This window comes from Tasmannia lanceolata, unplaced genomic scaffold (assembly GCF_043159265.1).
Source record: "Tasmannia lanceolata isolate RefF3 unplaced genomic scaffold, GAP_Taslan_0.1 ptg000016l, whole genome shotgun sequence".
Taxonomy (NCBI): Eukaryota; Viridiplantae; Streptophyta; class Magnoliopsida; order Canellales; family Winteraceae; genus Tasmannia; species Tasmannia lanceolata.
In genome coordinates, this window is record NW_027518693.1 from 17,080,869 (window position 1) to 17,093,749 (window position 12,881).

Genomic DNA, 12,881 nt, shown 5'->3' on the forward strand with positions numbered 1-12,881 from the left:
TCCTTAATTCTTTCCCACGAAAGAAACATTGCTCAAGTTAGGGACACAGTTCACTTTTTGCATTTTGGTGATTCCCAAGCCTCTGAACATTGCTCAGGCATCTATTTGGGTTTATAACGCCTGTTGGTGCGACTGCTGCGAGGGCACTCAAGAGTCAAGTCAGTACTTCAAGGGATTTTGCTATCTTCTGAAGAGTAAGAAATATATCTCCTTCGTCTACAAGTATGTTAGTTTATAACATTTTTATATATTGAAATTGCATCAAGTTGATTAGGGACACCCATCATCAGTGTATCAATGACTAAAGAGGGGGTGATGTTGGAGTAGGGCGGGGCGGGGCGGGGCGGGGATTTTGTCCCCGAAGGATGCGGGGAGGGGAAGGGGATTCCCCACCATCCCCGCAGAGGGGTGGGGAAGGGGAGGGGGGAAATTCCCCGCAAAGGGGAAGGGGTAGGGGACCCCAACATCCGGCCCCGCCCCGCCCCGTTGCCAGCCCTATTCCTTGGGTTCGAAAAAGCAGCCAAAGTGACGGAAGGAGTAATAAGTGTGGAGAAGTAACCTTTCACATGACTTTCTACAACTATTAATTATATGTAAGAGTCATAATTTATATGTAAAATGTACTGATAGAAGGTAGGCCAGTGCACATATCTGTAGCTGTCCAAACTTTAAGGGAATCTGAAGATGTAGAATAGCAAAAACAGCTGAGGTTTAGCCATGAAACCAATTGCCTCAATGCCAAAAACTCTACAGTTCGCCCTGTAGCACAGAATCCCCATAGGTACTCAGCTCTTCTTTTTAAAATAATATAACGACAAGATGTTCAGCGACTTACATGACTAAATTTTGATCCAAACAATCAATAGGAGGTCTGCGGGTAAGATTCGGATGGCGATGGCTCTGCTGGAGGAGCTCTCGGTCGCGCATATTCGGCAAAAATCACCCAAGCATCGAGAAACTGCACCAGCACAAACCAAACCATGCCATCAAAGGAAAATTAAGTTATCAGCTCAGAAATGACTGATACAACCATAAAATAGTATGCCATGAATTTAATTTCATAATCTGATGAGAAATAAACTTGAAATCCATTTAGAAACTAGAACAACTTCCAAATTTGAGAATGATACACTTGTTTAATAAGAAAAAGGCAAGCTCAACTCAACTCAACTCAACAAAGCCTTTGTCCCAAACTAGTTGGGGTCGGCTAAATGAATCCTTTAGAAAAAAATTCATGAAGAAGGTAAAAGGAATCTACCCGGCTCTAATCCTGGTTCTAGTTGGGTTCTTCTACGTGGATTATTTTCTTCCATTTTATCCTATTCAAGGTCAAGTTTTCTGTTATGTTCATAGCTATCAAGTGTTTCCTCAATGTTTCTACCCAAGTTGTTTTCGGTCTGCCCCTACCTCTTTTTACTCTATCAATTTGGCACGTGTCGCCTCTTATCACCGAGCATCCAAAGGCCTACGTTGAATATATGTCCAAACCATCTTAAGCGGTGTTCTCTCATCTTCTCCTCAATTGGAGCCACCCCCAGCTTTTTACGAATGTCTTCATTTTTAATTCTATCTAACCTTGTGTGGCCGCACATCCATCTAAGCATTTGCATTTCTGCTACACTCATCTTATGCACATGCTGCTTCTTGGTGGCCCAATGTTCTGAGCCGTACAGCATGGCTGGCCTCACAGCTGTCTTATAAAACTTTCCCTTCAACTTAGTAGGGATTTTACGGTCGCACAGAGCTAAGAAAAAGGCAAGCACTATGCACAAATATTATTCCAACAAATATACCCGTCTTTACGATTTACTTTTTTACGAGGTAGAGACGGAGCAGTAGCATAAAAATCTAAGATATTAAATAGCTAAGAAGAAAACTAAATTTATAAGGTATTTCATATATGAGAGAACATTTCCTACACACTTGTGTAGGTAAGTTACCTACACACTAGCTTAAAATACAGTGGGGGCCCACATTGTTTGGGTGATCCAAACAATTCATTTGAATGGTCCTCACATAGATACGGTGTCCACAAAAAATCAGATCCATAGGATCATCCCACTAGCTTAAAGAGAGAACATTTCCTACACACTTGTGTATGAAGAGAGAACATTTCCTACACACTTGTGTAGGTAAGTTACCTACACACTAGCTTAGAATACAGTGGGGGCCCACATTGTTTGGGTGATCCAAACAATTCATTTGAATGGTCCTCACATAGATAGGGTGTCCACAAAAAATCAGATCCATAGGATCATCCCAACCCTACGAACTATGGAGGCAAAAAATGGACTAATTTGTGAAGGTTTATACACGTCCATTTTGCCTCCATAGTTTGTAGGGTTGGGATGATCCTATGGATCTGATTTTTTGTGGACACCCTATCTATGTGAGGACCATTCAAATGAATGGTTTGGATCACCCAAACAATGTGGGCCCCCACTGTATTTTAAGCTAGTGTGTAGGTAACTTGAAATGTTCTCTCTCTCTCTCTCTCTCTCTCTCTCTCTCTCTCTATATATATATATATATATATATATATATATATATATATATATTAGTCGTATTTCATAGTTAAAGGCCAGTTTACATTTTTACAAGGTTTTTAAATAACAGGACCATTCATGTGTTCTTATTATATATAGTATATATAGATATAACTACATGGATAAGGCTATAAATAACATAGGGAATTTGGGACCGCCCAAGTTTCCTCATTATATTTGCTAGCGTCCATCGCAGAAGGCATTTCACGGATGGGGTGTTGCATGTGAGAGCAGCCACATCATGAATGACGACAAAATCTGCTGAAAAGTGAGCCGGTGTGGCTGCTCTCACATGCAACACCCCATCCGCGAAATGCCTTCTGCGATGGACGCTAGCAAATCCCATAGTATGGATGTTTATTAACTCTCTCTCTCTCTCTCTCTCTCTCTCTCTCTCTCTCTCTCTCTCTCTCTCTCCTGTATGAAGAGAACAAGTTGACTTGATGGCAATATGCTCACACAGTAAAGAAACGATCATATTGTTACTTAATTTGCTCAGTAAGTAGTGAAACCCGTTTTACACATCTTGTTAAGTACTGAAAACGTGAGAGTTGGATATGTGACCTGTCCGTCCATTCCCTTTATGCCCTTCTCTGCCTCTTCCATCGTAGTGTATCTGACAAACCCAAAGCCTTTTGAATATCCTGAGACTCGGTCAGTCACTACCCTAGCTGAAACACAGCCAGAAATTTCCAATGATATAAACTTTTGTTTTCTTATGTAAATATGCGAGTACTTCTATAAATTTTCCAATTCTAATTAGCTCCTTGGTCTATGGAGTCAAAACCAGGTCTCTTTGCAGGGCACAAACCAAAGAGCATAAACAAGAAAACACTAACCATGAACAACTTCTCCAAATTTAGAGAAGGCTTCACGGAGCTTCTCAGATGTAGTTCTCTTGTTGAGCCCTGTAAACACGAATTTGCATAATGACATCAGATAATGGGTGCAATATCTCAAACCATTATCGATATTATTCAAGCAACTCAAATTAAATGAAAATTCAGAGATGCAAAATTCGCAATAATACAATACGGGGATGAAATAGATGACTAGTTCATGTCACAATTATACAAGGTTGTGAAAATATCTATGGACTTGACTTAAAATTCACCCTTAAAGCCATGTTGCACGAATAGGACTAATTTTCTACTCGCTGGTCGACTATAAATGCAAAACATACAGTTGGACTTTGGCGTGGAGGAGGACGGGGTGGAGTTGGTTTGGGATTTCGCTAAAAAAATGAATTAAATTCAATCTGATTTTTAGATGAAAGCTCAACCCGAATCCCAAAAAACAATCCAAATTGCATCTCTACCATACTTCCAAGACTTGTTCCATGCTGAACAGACCATGTCCACTCAATCAAGATCAGCAAATATCATAAGTACAAAACTTTTAGAAGAAAACACCAAAAAAGCCCTTTTATATGATTGATGGATTAGAATCACCTGTTTAGCATGGGACCAGTCTCCCTGTACAGTTTAGTGATGGTCCACCAGATCAACATCCCCAACAACCCCACACACAAATAACATGTACAACATGTCATTTGGCAGTAACAAGAAAATTGTCACAGAATTAGCCTTTGCATTCGTCATCAATTTATGCATCCAGATAAAACCTTACTAGAAGATTCAGCAGAAACAATAGAAAGCTCTTCAATGAGATGCTGTATTTGCAGGAGAACCACAAGGAAAAACAGCCATGATATGAGCTGGTCGTGCAATGATGCACGCACGCGCATATATCAAATATTTCATTCAAGAATATACTGGTCATAAGAATTTCTTTATTAGAAGGATTTATTCGTTTTTATTATCATGCAGTGATTGCATAAATGTTTGTATGAAATTAGGCTATGTATGTATCCCGTGTGAATAAAATTTATTCTACGTCAATGTATTTGTGAATCGGTGCATGTATGTTCGTGTCTCTAGATGCGAGCCAAAACGTGGCCAGAGCAATTCCAAGTCGACTCAGCACGGTGCGAACGAGTACTTGGTTGACGCAGTCATAACTCAGGAGAGTCAAAGGAATTTTAAAAGAGAGTCGACTTGGGCGAGTCAACGTTGACAAGGGGAAGTTTTGAAACCATGATGGGTGTATATAATGAATTCTATAGTGCACGGCCCATGTATATAATAAATTCTACAGTGCAAAAGTACAGGTAGGGGACCACTTGTTTACTCCCAATAAATGAATGATTTACATAATCAAACTAGTGGACCCCCACCTGCACTTCAAGCACCCAGTAATTGTCCTACGAAAAATATGTGTGGGCACCATATAATTCCTCCTATATATGGAAAGAGTTAAAACAAACTACTATAGAATTGTATATTACGCGCGCGCGCGCACGCACACACACAGTTCCATCTTTTGTTAGTCAATTAGTATAGCTTAGCAACCAGGGCATTAGCCTGAGTGAGTCAAGTAAGGACATTGGGATGACCCATTCAGTTGCTAAGCAGACAAATGGATATTCTCTTCCTTGGAAAAGTAAAAACAGTCAGCAGTCAACAGTCACCAGTCACCAGCTCTTACTCAAAGGCAGAATTAGATATGGCTCACACAACTTGCACGTCAATTTGGCTAAAGACTCTATTGACCTAGGAAGTTAGATTCAAGTCTCAATGGATTTGCACAGCGAAGACCAAGCCCCATATCTAAATCTCTGCTAATCGTGTTTATCTAAATCTCTGCTAATCATGTTTTCCATGAGAGTTAAAGCATGTTAGTTACTTTCCGTGAGGAAAGTAATTAAGATAGAAAAGGGTACCCCGTATGTGAAATGTGATGAATGAAGATCAGCTAGCAGACACATTAATAGAAGCATTTAGGAAGCCATAATTACAACAACAAAAAAATGGGGATGTAACGACATCAATGCACCAACTTGAGGGGGGATGTTGTAGGCTAAGTTGAGTCAGTACGGATACGAGTGTGGGAATCCGACACGGATATCGGGTATTAGATTTGGCAAACCTTAAAAAGAAAGATTTGTGGATTCACCAAAATATTTTTATTCAATTTTCAAATTTTAATTTTTTTACATAATAATATGGTTATAATATTAATCTCCCACCAATATATTTCACTTCCTAATTTATAAAACATGCATTAATTGTAGAGCTGTGGTAGTAGTATTCGGAAAAAAAGGAGATAAAAGAGATCAATAAGTGTCGCGGAGAATCCAGAAGTATTGGAATCTGACACCTGTCAGACACAAATGCTTCACCCATTCAAAAGAATCTATGTACCAAGGATTGTAGGATGTATTAGTAAAGAATCATTTAATATAGATACCCCCATGAGTAATCTAATATAGAGGAAAGGGAACTGCATTTTTTACATAGAAAAATACAAGAATTACCTAGAATGATTCACTTTCAAGAGGAGAAATATAATATAGAGGAGAGGGAACTGCATGTGTTTTCAACGCAAACAAAATCTCACTCCAGTCCTTTTGTTTCTAGTCAGCAAGCCAGTATTGAACACACAACATTGTAGTGGCAACATAGTGCACCTTCTAACAGGGATACAATCTCACTTCTCAAGCCTCAAGCATACAGTCCTATGAAATACTCAATTATTCCGTCAATCTTTAATTTCATTACATTATGTTTCCCGGTATTGTTTGAAAAATAATTACATTGTTTCGATGTGATCCTAATTGTAATACCTGGCCCCAAGTTAGGAAGTTTTAGGAGTGTCTTTATCAAAAGATGGGCATAAATTTTTAGATTATTGTATGAGGTTGTCTTTATAAAAAATAAACTTATATGTAAATTGAATTTTGGATAATAAATTTCAAGATTCTAGCCTACGTTGGGCATCTATTCCTTGAGTTGCAGCAAATAGGAAGAGAGGCCTGCCAATTACTACTAGAGAGAGAGAGGGGAATTTAGAAAGACTAACCTTAATTAGCCATTAAAGGGAGGGATTTCATCTTTAATGGAGTCGCAAAGCATAGAAATGTCCAAACTTTAGTGCCACTTTGGCAAGGTTTGAGGGAAAAATTAAATTTCATATTGGAAAATGAATGGTCTTCCATAAATAGCCATTAATTATAGAAAACCAACATAGATGCTTACCTTCTTCAATGATATGAGAGTCTTTTGAAAACCATAGGTGTGTGTGCTCCCGACATCTTAATTTGTTGAGAATAACTTCATGAGACAAATTCAACTATATTGAAGAAGACCTTGGGGCACATGTTTAAGTAGAGAAAACGTGTGATTTATAAGGGGAACTTTGTTTGGCATTAAAAAGGGAAAATGAATGGGTCTTCAGTTGTGCAAAGCACTTATGTCTTGCATTAAGGGGAGATGGAGGGTCACACGACTAGTTCTCCATCCCTATTTAAAGAAGTCGACTACCCTATGCTCCTTACCTTTGCTTACAGAGAGAGAGAGAGAGAGAGAGAGAGAGAGAGAGAGAGAGAGAGAGAGAGAGATTTTGAGAGAGAGCAAAGACTGTTTGGAGGATGATCTTGTTCATTCAAGAGAGAAGGGAAGGGTTCAGGACTTTGGAAATCGTCCTAGAGCCTTTGGAATTATCACAAATTGAGGTAGGCAGACCGTTCCCTACTGGTGTATTCTGTCTTTTCCAATAGTTGTATTATGACACTAAGTTATGATATATATAAGCAAACTATACGATTACGTGGAATCTTGAAATGAGGCATTAAATTTTGTGGTAATTGATATAGACCTTTGATAAAGTATATTGAATGCATTTGAATTTTTGAAAAGAAAAGGAATTTAGTAACACTACATGAAATAGATCATTTATGTACTCTATGCATGTTTTGTAAATATTATGTTGTTTAATTACATGATTCATTCATGATAGTGCATGTACTGTTAGAAATTGATTGTATTTTCAAATTGAGAAATAACATAGTTTTGCACATGGATGGAAACAAAGATTTGTAAAGAAATAAAGTGACTATGTTGTATGATATGCACAAATTGCATACGAAATCTTGAAAAGAATATTTCACATTGGAAACAAAAATACATGTTCTTCTTTAGCTTGATTACAATATCCAAATTTGAAATGGATAGAAAAGTTAAATTTGATTGGGTTGAGTATAACCTTGGTAAATCACATGATCGGGTTGAAATATACCGTTGTCATTATAACGATTCGAGTTGAAAGATACCCTTAACATATACTTTGGAAGATACCCTTGACATATTGGGAAAAATGGATTGCAAGATACCCTAAGTACCTTGAGACCTAACGATTTTTTAAAATTAATGATAATCTTCAAATTGAGACCTGCCCCAGTCTTGGTATGGAATTGCCAATATGAGTTGTGTTTCATTGATTTGGTACCAACTACATGCCATCGGGTCTGTTCTCTAGACGTGATCACGTAGATCATGGTTGAGATGGAGCTCGTAATGTTGCTCGACCCCGGTGATGGATTTCATTGGGTTACTTTTGTGTCTTTTACCATAAGACGATGGATTTTGCTAGGTTATTTGTGACCTTTGCCATAGATGATGGATTTCGCAGGCCATCACTGATGGATTTCGGGGTGAGGACGATTGATTATATATTTGAGCGCACTTGGGACTGCAGTCCCGTAAACGTTGGTCAATGTGGTGTGGCCTCGTTCGTTTGGGTACTTGTTTGCTACTAAGGTGTGACATTGGCCTCAGAGAAGACTGGCAAACCCATAGATAATGATTTCAAACAAGTTATGGATTTGAAAACTTCATAATGTACGTTATTTCACAAGTAACATTCCAAATAACTTCCTTTGAAATATTATTGATTTGAAACATGAAAAGCATGTTTTGCATAAGTCAAGATTCAGACATTGCATCGTATTATATATATATATATATGTGTGTGTGTGTGTGTGTGTGTGTGTGTGTGTGTGTGACTGTGTATTAGCTGGTCGGTTATGGTTTATCCACTGGGCCGTTGTGCTCATTATTGTTGCTTACCATTTTTCAGACCATGAGGATCGCTAGTAGGTCCGCTAAGCAGTGGAGATTTGCCACACCGTTGATTCAGAGATTTTACTTCAGTCTTTTACTTTCTACTTCAGTATTTGGCGTGGTGAGGTGATTTGATGTTGATGTATTTAGAAGACTTATTATGACTTTTGTATTTGAGATGTTATATTATTTTAATTAAGTAAATTTAGCTTCCGCAATAGTTAGTAAATGCTCTGAAAGGTGTACCATTTTAAAGTGATTCTACTAAGAGTAAATTAGTGCATTGTTAGAAGTTGAGCCTTGCGTGTTCGTGGAAGTAACTCTACGGACATTGCGGCGGCTGTTACGGGCACTGGCCTAAGAATACGGTTCGGGGCGTGACACTAATAATCTAGATACATTCTCACATATTTTATACATACAAGAGCTAACAACATACCTTTCAATATAAGTGTATGCCAAGTCAGAGTGTTGAGTTTCCATGATCTCATTTACGATTGGGTCTCCATGTTTGACACCATCACACGTGTCTTTATCTGAGTTACCAATCAAAGTAGCATCCACGGCAGCAAGCAAATCAAAGATTGCCTGGGGATTAGTGTCACTTCCGAACTCGGGTGCTGCTATGTGGACTCTCTTAAAGATATCATTCACTTGATCTCCATAACCGCGTCAATTCCTATCCCAATTATCGTGTGTGTCATAGCCAAGGGCAGTGGTAGCCTGGTAGGTGTCGAACTTTCTGCACGAGTGGCTCTAAGGGGTTGCTCTAGTGATAGGGGCAGCATCATGACCGGGCACAAGTTCAGTTGGATTATCCATTTCTGCAGACGGGGTTGAATCCAGGAGTAGGACCATTGCTTGTCTCCCTAATTGTTGTTCCATACTGTGCAATCTCTCCATATTCGGAACCATCTACACCAGTCCTAGATTTGAATGTGGTTCTTGTTGGTAAGTCCTACCAGTCTGAGTTACATAGGCATAACCACCATAATACAAGGCCAAATTATTTTCTAGTGCCAACATAGAAACACAAAGAAAATCAACAAAACAAAGAAGCAAAAAGCATCCAAATGCTAACTAACCTCTCGACTTATATTGGACTAACGCCTCGTCGTACGCGACTTTAACAGGTAGCAAACCCTACTCAATAATTCAAGGGGAAAACACAGTAGAACCTACACGACCATCCTTATTTCTAATTTCTAACATATCTCTTAAAACTTCGCATTCACTTCTACATCTAATGGGGAAAATCTATAACGGTGAGTTTTCAATACTACTGAAAAAAAAAAATGCGCAGTGATGGAACGAAATCAAGTAAAGATGAAGCTTTCTCAGCCGAAAAACTAGGAGGAAAAAAAATCAAAGCAATTCAAAATAGAGGAATGAATCTAATAACCTGATACAAAAAGGCTGGTAGAAGGAACAGGAGTAGGAGCAGAGGCAGGCGGAGATTGAGATGCGAACAACGAGGTGGATAGGAATCGTTTTAGGATTCCGCCTCTGAGCGCCATTTTCACTTCTCTTCTTCTTCTTCTTCTTCTTCTTCTTCTTCGCTTTAGAGTGGATTCGAAAACCCTAGCTTCTCAGAAAATTCAAAATAGGGGGTTCTCTACAGAGATAAAAGGTAGGGCTCCATCGAGCTAAGTGACTTGTAACGTGATGATAAATTCGCATCCTCTGTAGGATAATTCGCACCACTTTTAGGGCGCTGATATTCCCCCTTGTAGGCTATTTTCCCCCCTTGACGGCTAGCTAACGTATTCCCGCCATTTGACCTGTCTCTCTCTCTCCACACACAACAGGAACAGTTGGTGGGCCCAACAGATACCGTTGGTGGAATGGTGGGCCCATCTTTGAACAACGTAGGCCCCGCCCATACCACACCATAGGATAATCCAAACCGTCCATTTGATGGGCCATAAACGTAAATAGGTTGCGTCCCAAAATATTTTTCCATAGGCGGATCCTAGCCCTCCGATCTAAATAGAAACTACATCTTATGCAACTTCTATAGATAGTTCTTTGTAACGTTGTGAAGTTTGCTTAACTCTTTGCGCAGTTTCATAATGTTCCTCGCCAACGATCCTAGGTTGGAGCATAGTTGACGTTGAATCTAAAGGATCTACTGCTGGATAGTAAGGTTGTGATCATCCTACGGAAATGATTTTTGGGGCACAACCTATTTACATTGTGGCTCATCAAATGGACGGCTCGGATCATCCTATGGTCTGGACGTTTCACTTCATTTTCAAAAATATGGGTGGGGCCTAAATTGGTACGAACCACACCATAGGATGATCCAAACCATGGACGGCTTGGATCATCCTATGTTGTGGATGGTACGCTTCAATTTGAAAAATATTGGTGGGGCCTACGATTGAGCCTTAATGTTAGTGTACGACCAACTCCATAGGATTATCCAGACCATGGACGGCTTGGATCATCCTATGTTGTGGATGGGCCTTAATGTTACTGTACGACCACAAGATGATCCAAACCATTCATTTGATGGGCCAACCCTTTTGGGGCACAACCCATTTACGTTATGGCCCATCAAATGGACGGGTCGGATCATCCTATGGTCTGGATGGTACACTTCATTTTCAAAAATATGAGTGGGGCCTAAATTGGGCCTTAATGTTACTGTACGAACCACACCATAGGAGGATCCAAACCATGGACGGCTTGGATCATCCTATGTTGTGGACGGTACGCTTCAATTTGAAAAAAATCAGTGGGACCTACGATTGGGCCTTAATGTTACTGTACGACCAACTCTATATGATTATCCAAACCATGGACGGGTTGGAACGTCCTATGTTGTGGACGGGCCTTAATGTTGCTTTACGACCAACTCCATAGAATGATCCAAACCATTCATTTGATGGGCCACAATGTAAATAGGTTGTGCCCCAAAAATCATTTCTATAGGATGATCACAACCCTACAATCTATAGAGGTTGCATAAGATGTAGTTTCTATTTAGATCGGAGGGCTAGGATCAGCCTATGGAAATGATATTTTGGGGCGCAACCTATTTACGTTTATGGCCCATCAAATAGACGGTTTGGATTATCCTACAGTCGTATGGGCAGGGCCTACGTTGTTTAAAGATGGGCCCACCATTCCACCAACGGTTTCTGTTGGGTCCACCAATTGTTCCTGTTGTGTGTGGGGGGAGAGAGAGAGAGACCGGTCAAATGGTGGGAAAGTGACATATTCTAACGTTTAATGTTAGACAGCCGTCAGGGGCGGGGGAAAATAGCCTGTGGTGGGGGGAATATCAGCGCCCCACTTTTAATGTGATTTGAGTTTGACGTCAAAAAACGATAAAGTCTGACGCAATTCATGTTATCAAGGGTGCGAATTATCCTCCAAAAAGAAACTTATAAGGGTGTTATTGTAAAAAAAGTCTTCTGCTTTGCTTTATTTGCAAAAACAGTCTTATAATAATTTGCAAATAGCGTCATCTCATTTGAGTGAATTTTGCAAATCTGGTTTGTCACCATTTTGTGACCAAAATACTCACTTTATTCAAAGCACGGTATGGCCCGTACCATAGGATGATCCAAACAGTCCAATAGATGGGGCACAGACTAAATAGGTTGTGCCCCAAAAATTATTTGCATAGGTTGATCCTAACCCTCCGTTCTATAGAGGGTAAGGACCAACACCCTAACATTCAGTTGAGGGTTGGAGTCAACCTATGGAAATGATTTTTGGGTCACAATCTATTTAGTCTGTGCCCCATCTATTGGCCGGTTTGGATCATCCTATGGTGCGGGCCATACCGTGCTTAGAATAAAGTGAGGAGTGCCCTCATCAAAATACAGTAGTGCTAATAACATTTTCCTAGTCCCAAATACCCGTGATGCTCATTAATATATTGTGATATGGTGGGTCCCACAAACCCAAACCCATGAATCGGGTGGGGCTCACCATTTTGCCTCACGTTTTGATGGGATACGCCCCACTATCTCCACTTGTTTACATGTATAGGGCCGGGCCCAATTTTTTACACCTCATATTTTGATGGGGTGGGAGCATTTTTTTTTACACCCGTACTTGGCGTGGACCAAGAATGCTGGTATATATATAGAAATGATAGTTCCACCCTCTTATCCAAAATATATCAGTATATCACTTACCGTCGTAGGTATATTCATGGGGCGGAGGCACATAGAGCTTGAGGGGGCCATGGCCCCCCATGACTTGCTAAATTCTTTTCTATGGTGCATGGCAATGCATGCATGCCAAGCTAGTTTGGTGGCCATGCCCCCCCCCCCCCCCACCCCCCCCCCCCACACACTGTAAAATCCTGGCTCCGCCGGTCTTTTTCAAAGTAATTTTTGTCGAATTTTGGTCTTTT

At 40.0% G+C, this 12,881-nt stretch overlaps 1 protein-coding gene across 1 annotated transcript; it reads right to left on the bottom strand.

Moving 5' to 3' along the window:
• Positions 1 to 547: 547 nt before the first annotated feature.
• Positions 548 to 10,221, bottom strand: LOC143848704 (organelle RRM domain-containing protein 2, mitochondrial-like). The gene is made up of 5 exons (XM_077357700.1): positions 9,909 to 10,221; positions 3,386 to 3,454; positions 3,111 to 3,217; positions 836 to 958; positions 548 to 759 (listed from the first exon to the last, which is right to left on the bottom strand). The coding sequence occupies exons 1-4, from the start codon at positions 10,021 to 10,023 to the stop codon at positions 860 to 862; spliced, it is 390 nt and encodes a 129-aa protein (XP_077213815.1). The 5' UTR covers positions 10,024 to 10,221; the 3' UTR covers positions 548 to 759; positions 836 to 859.
• Between the last annotated feature and the right edge of the window lie 2,660 nt (positions 10,222 to 12,881).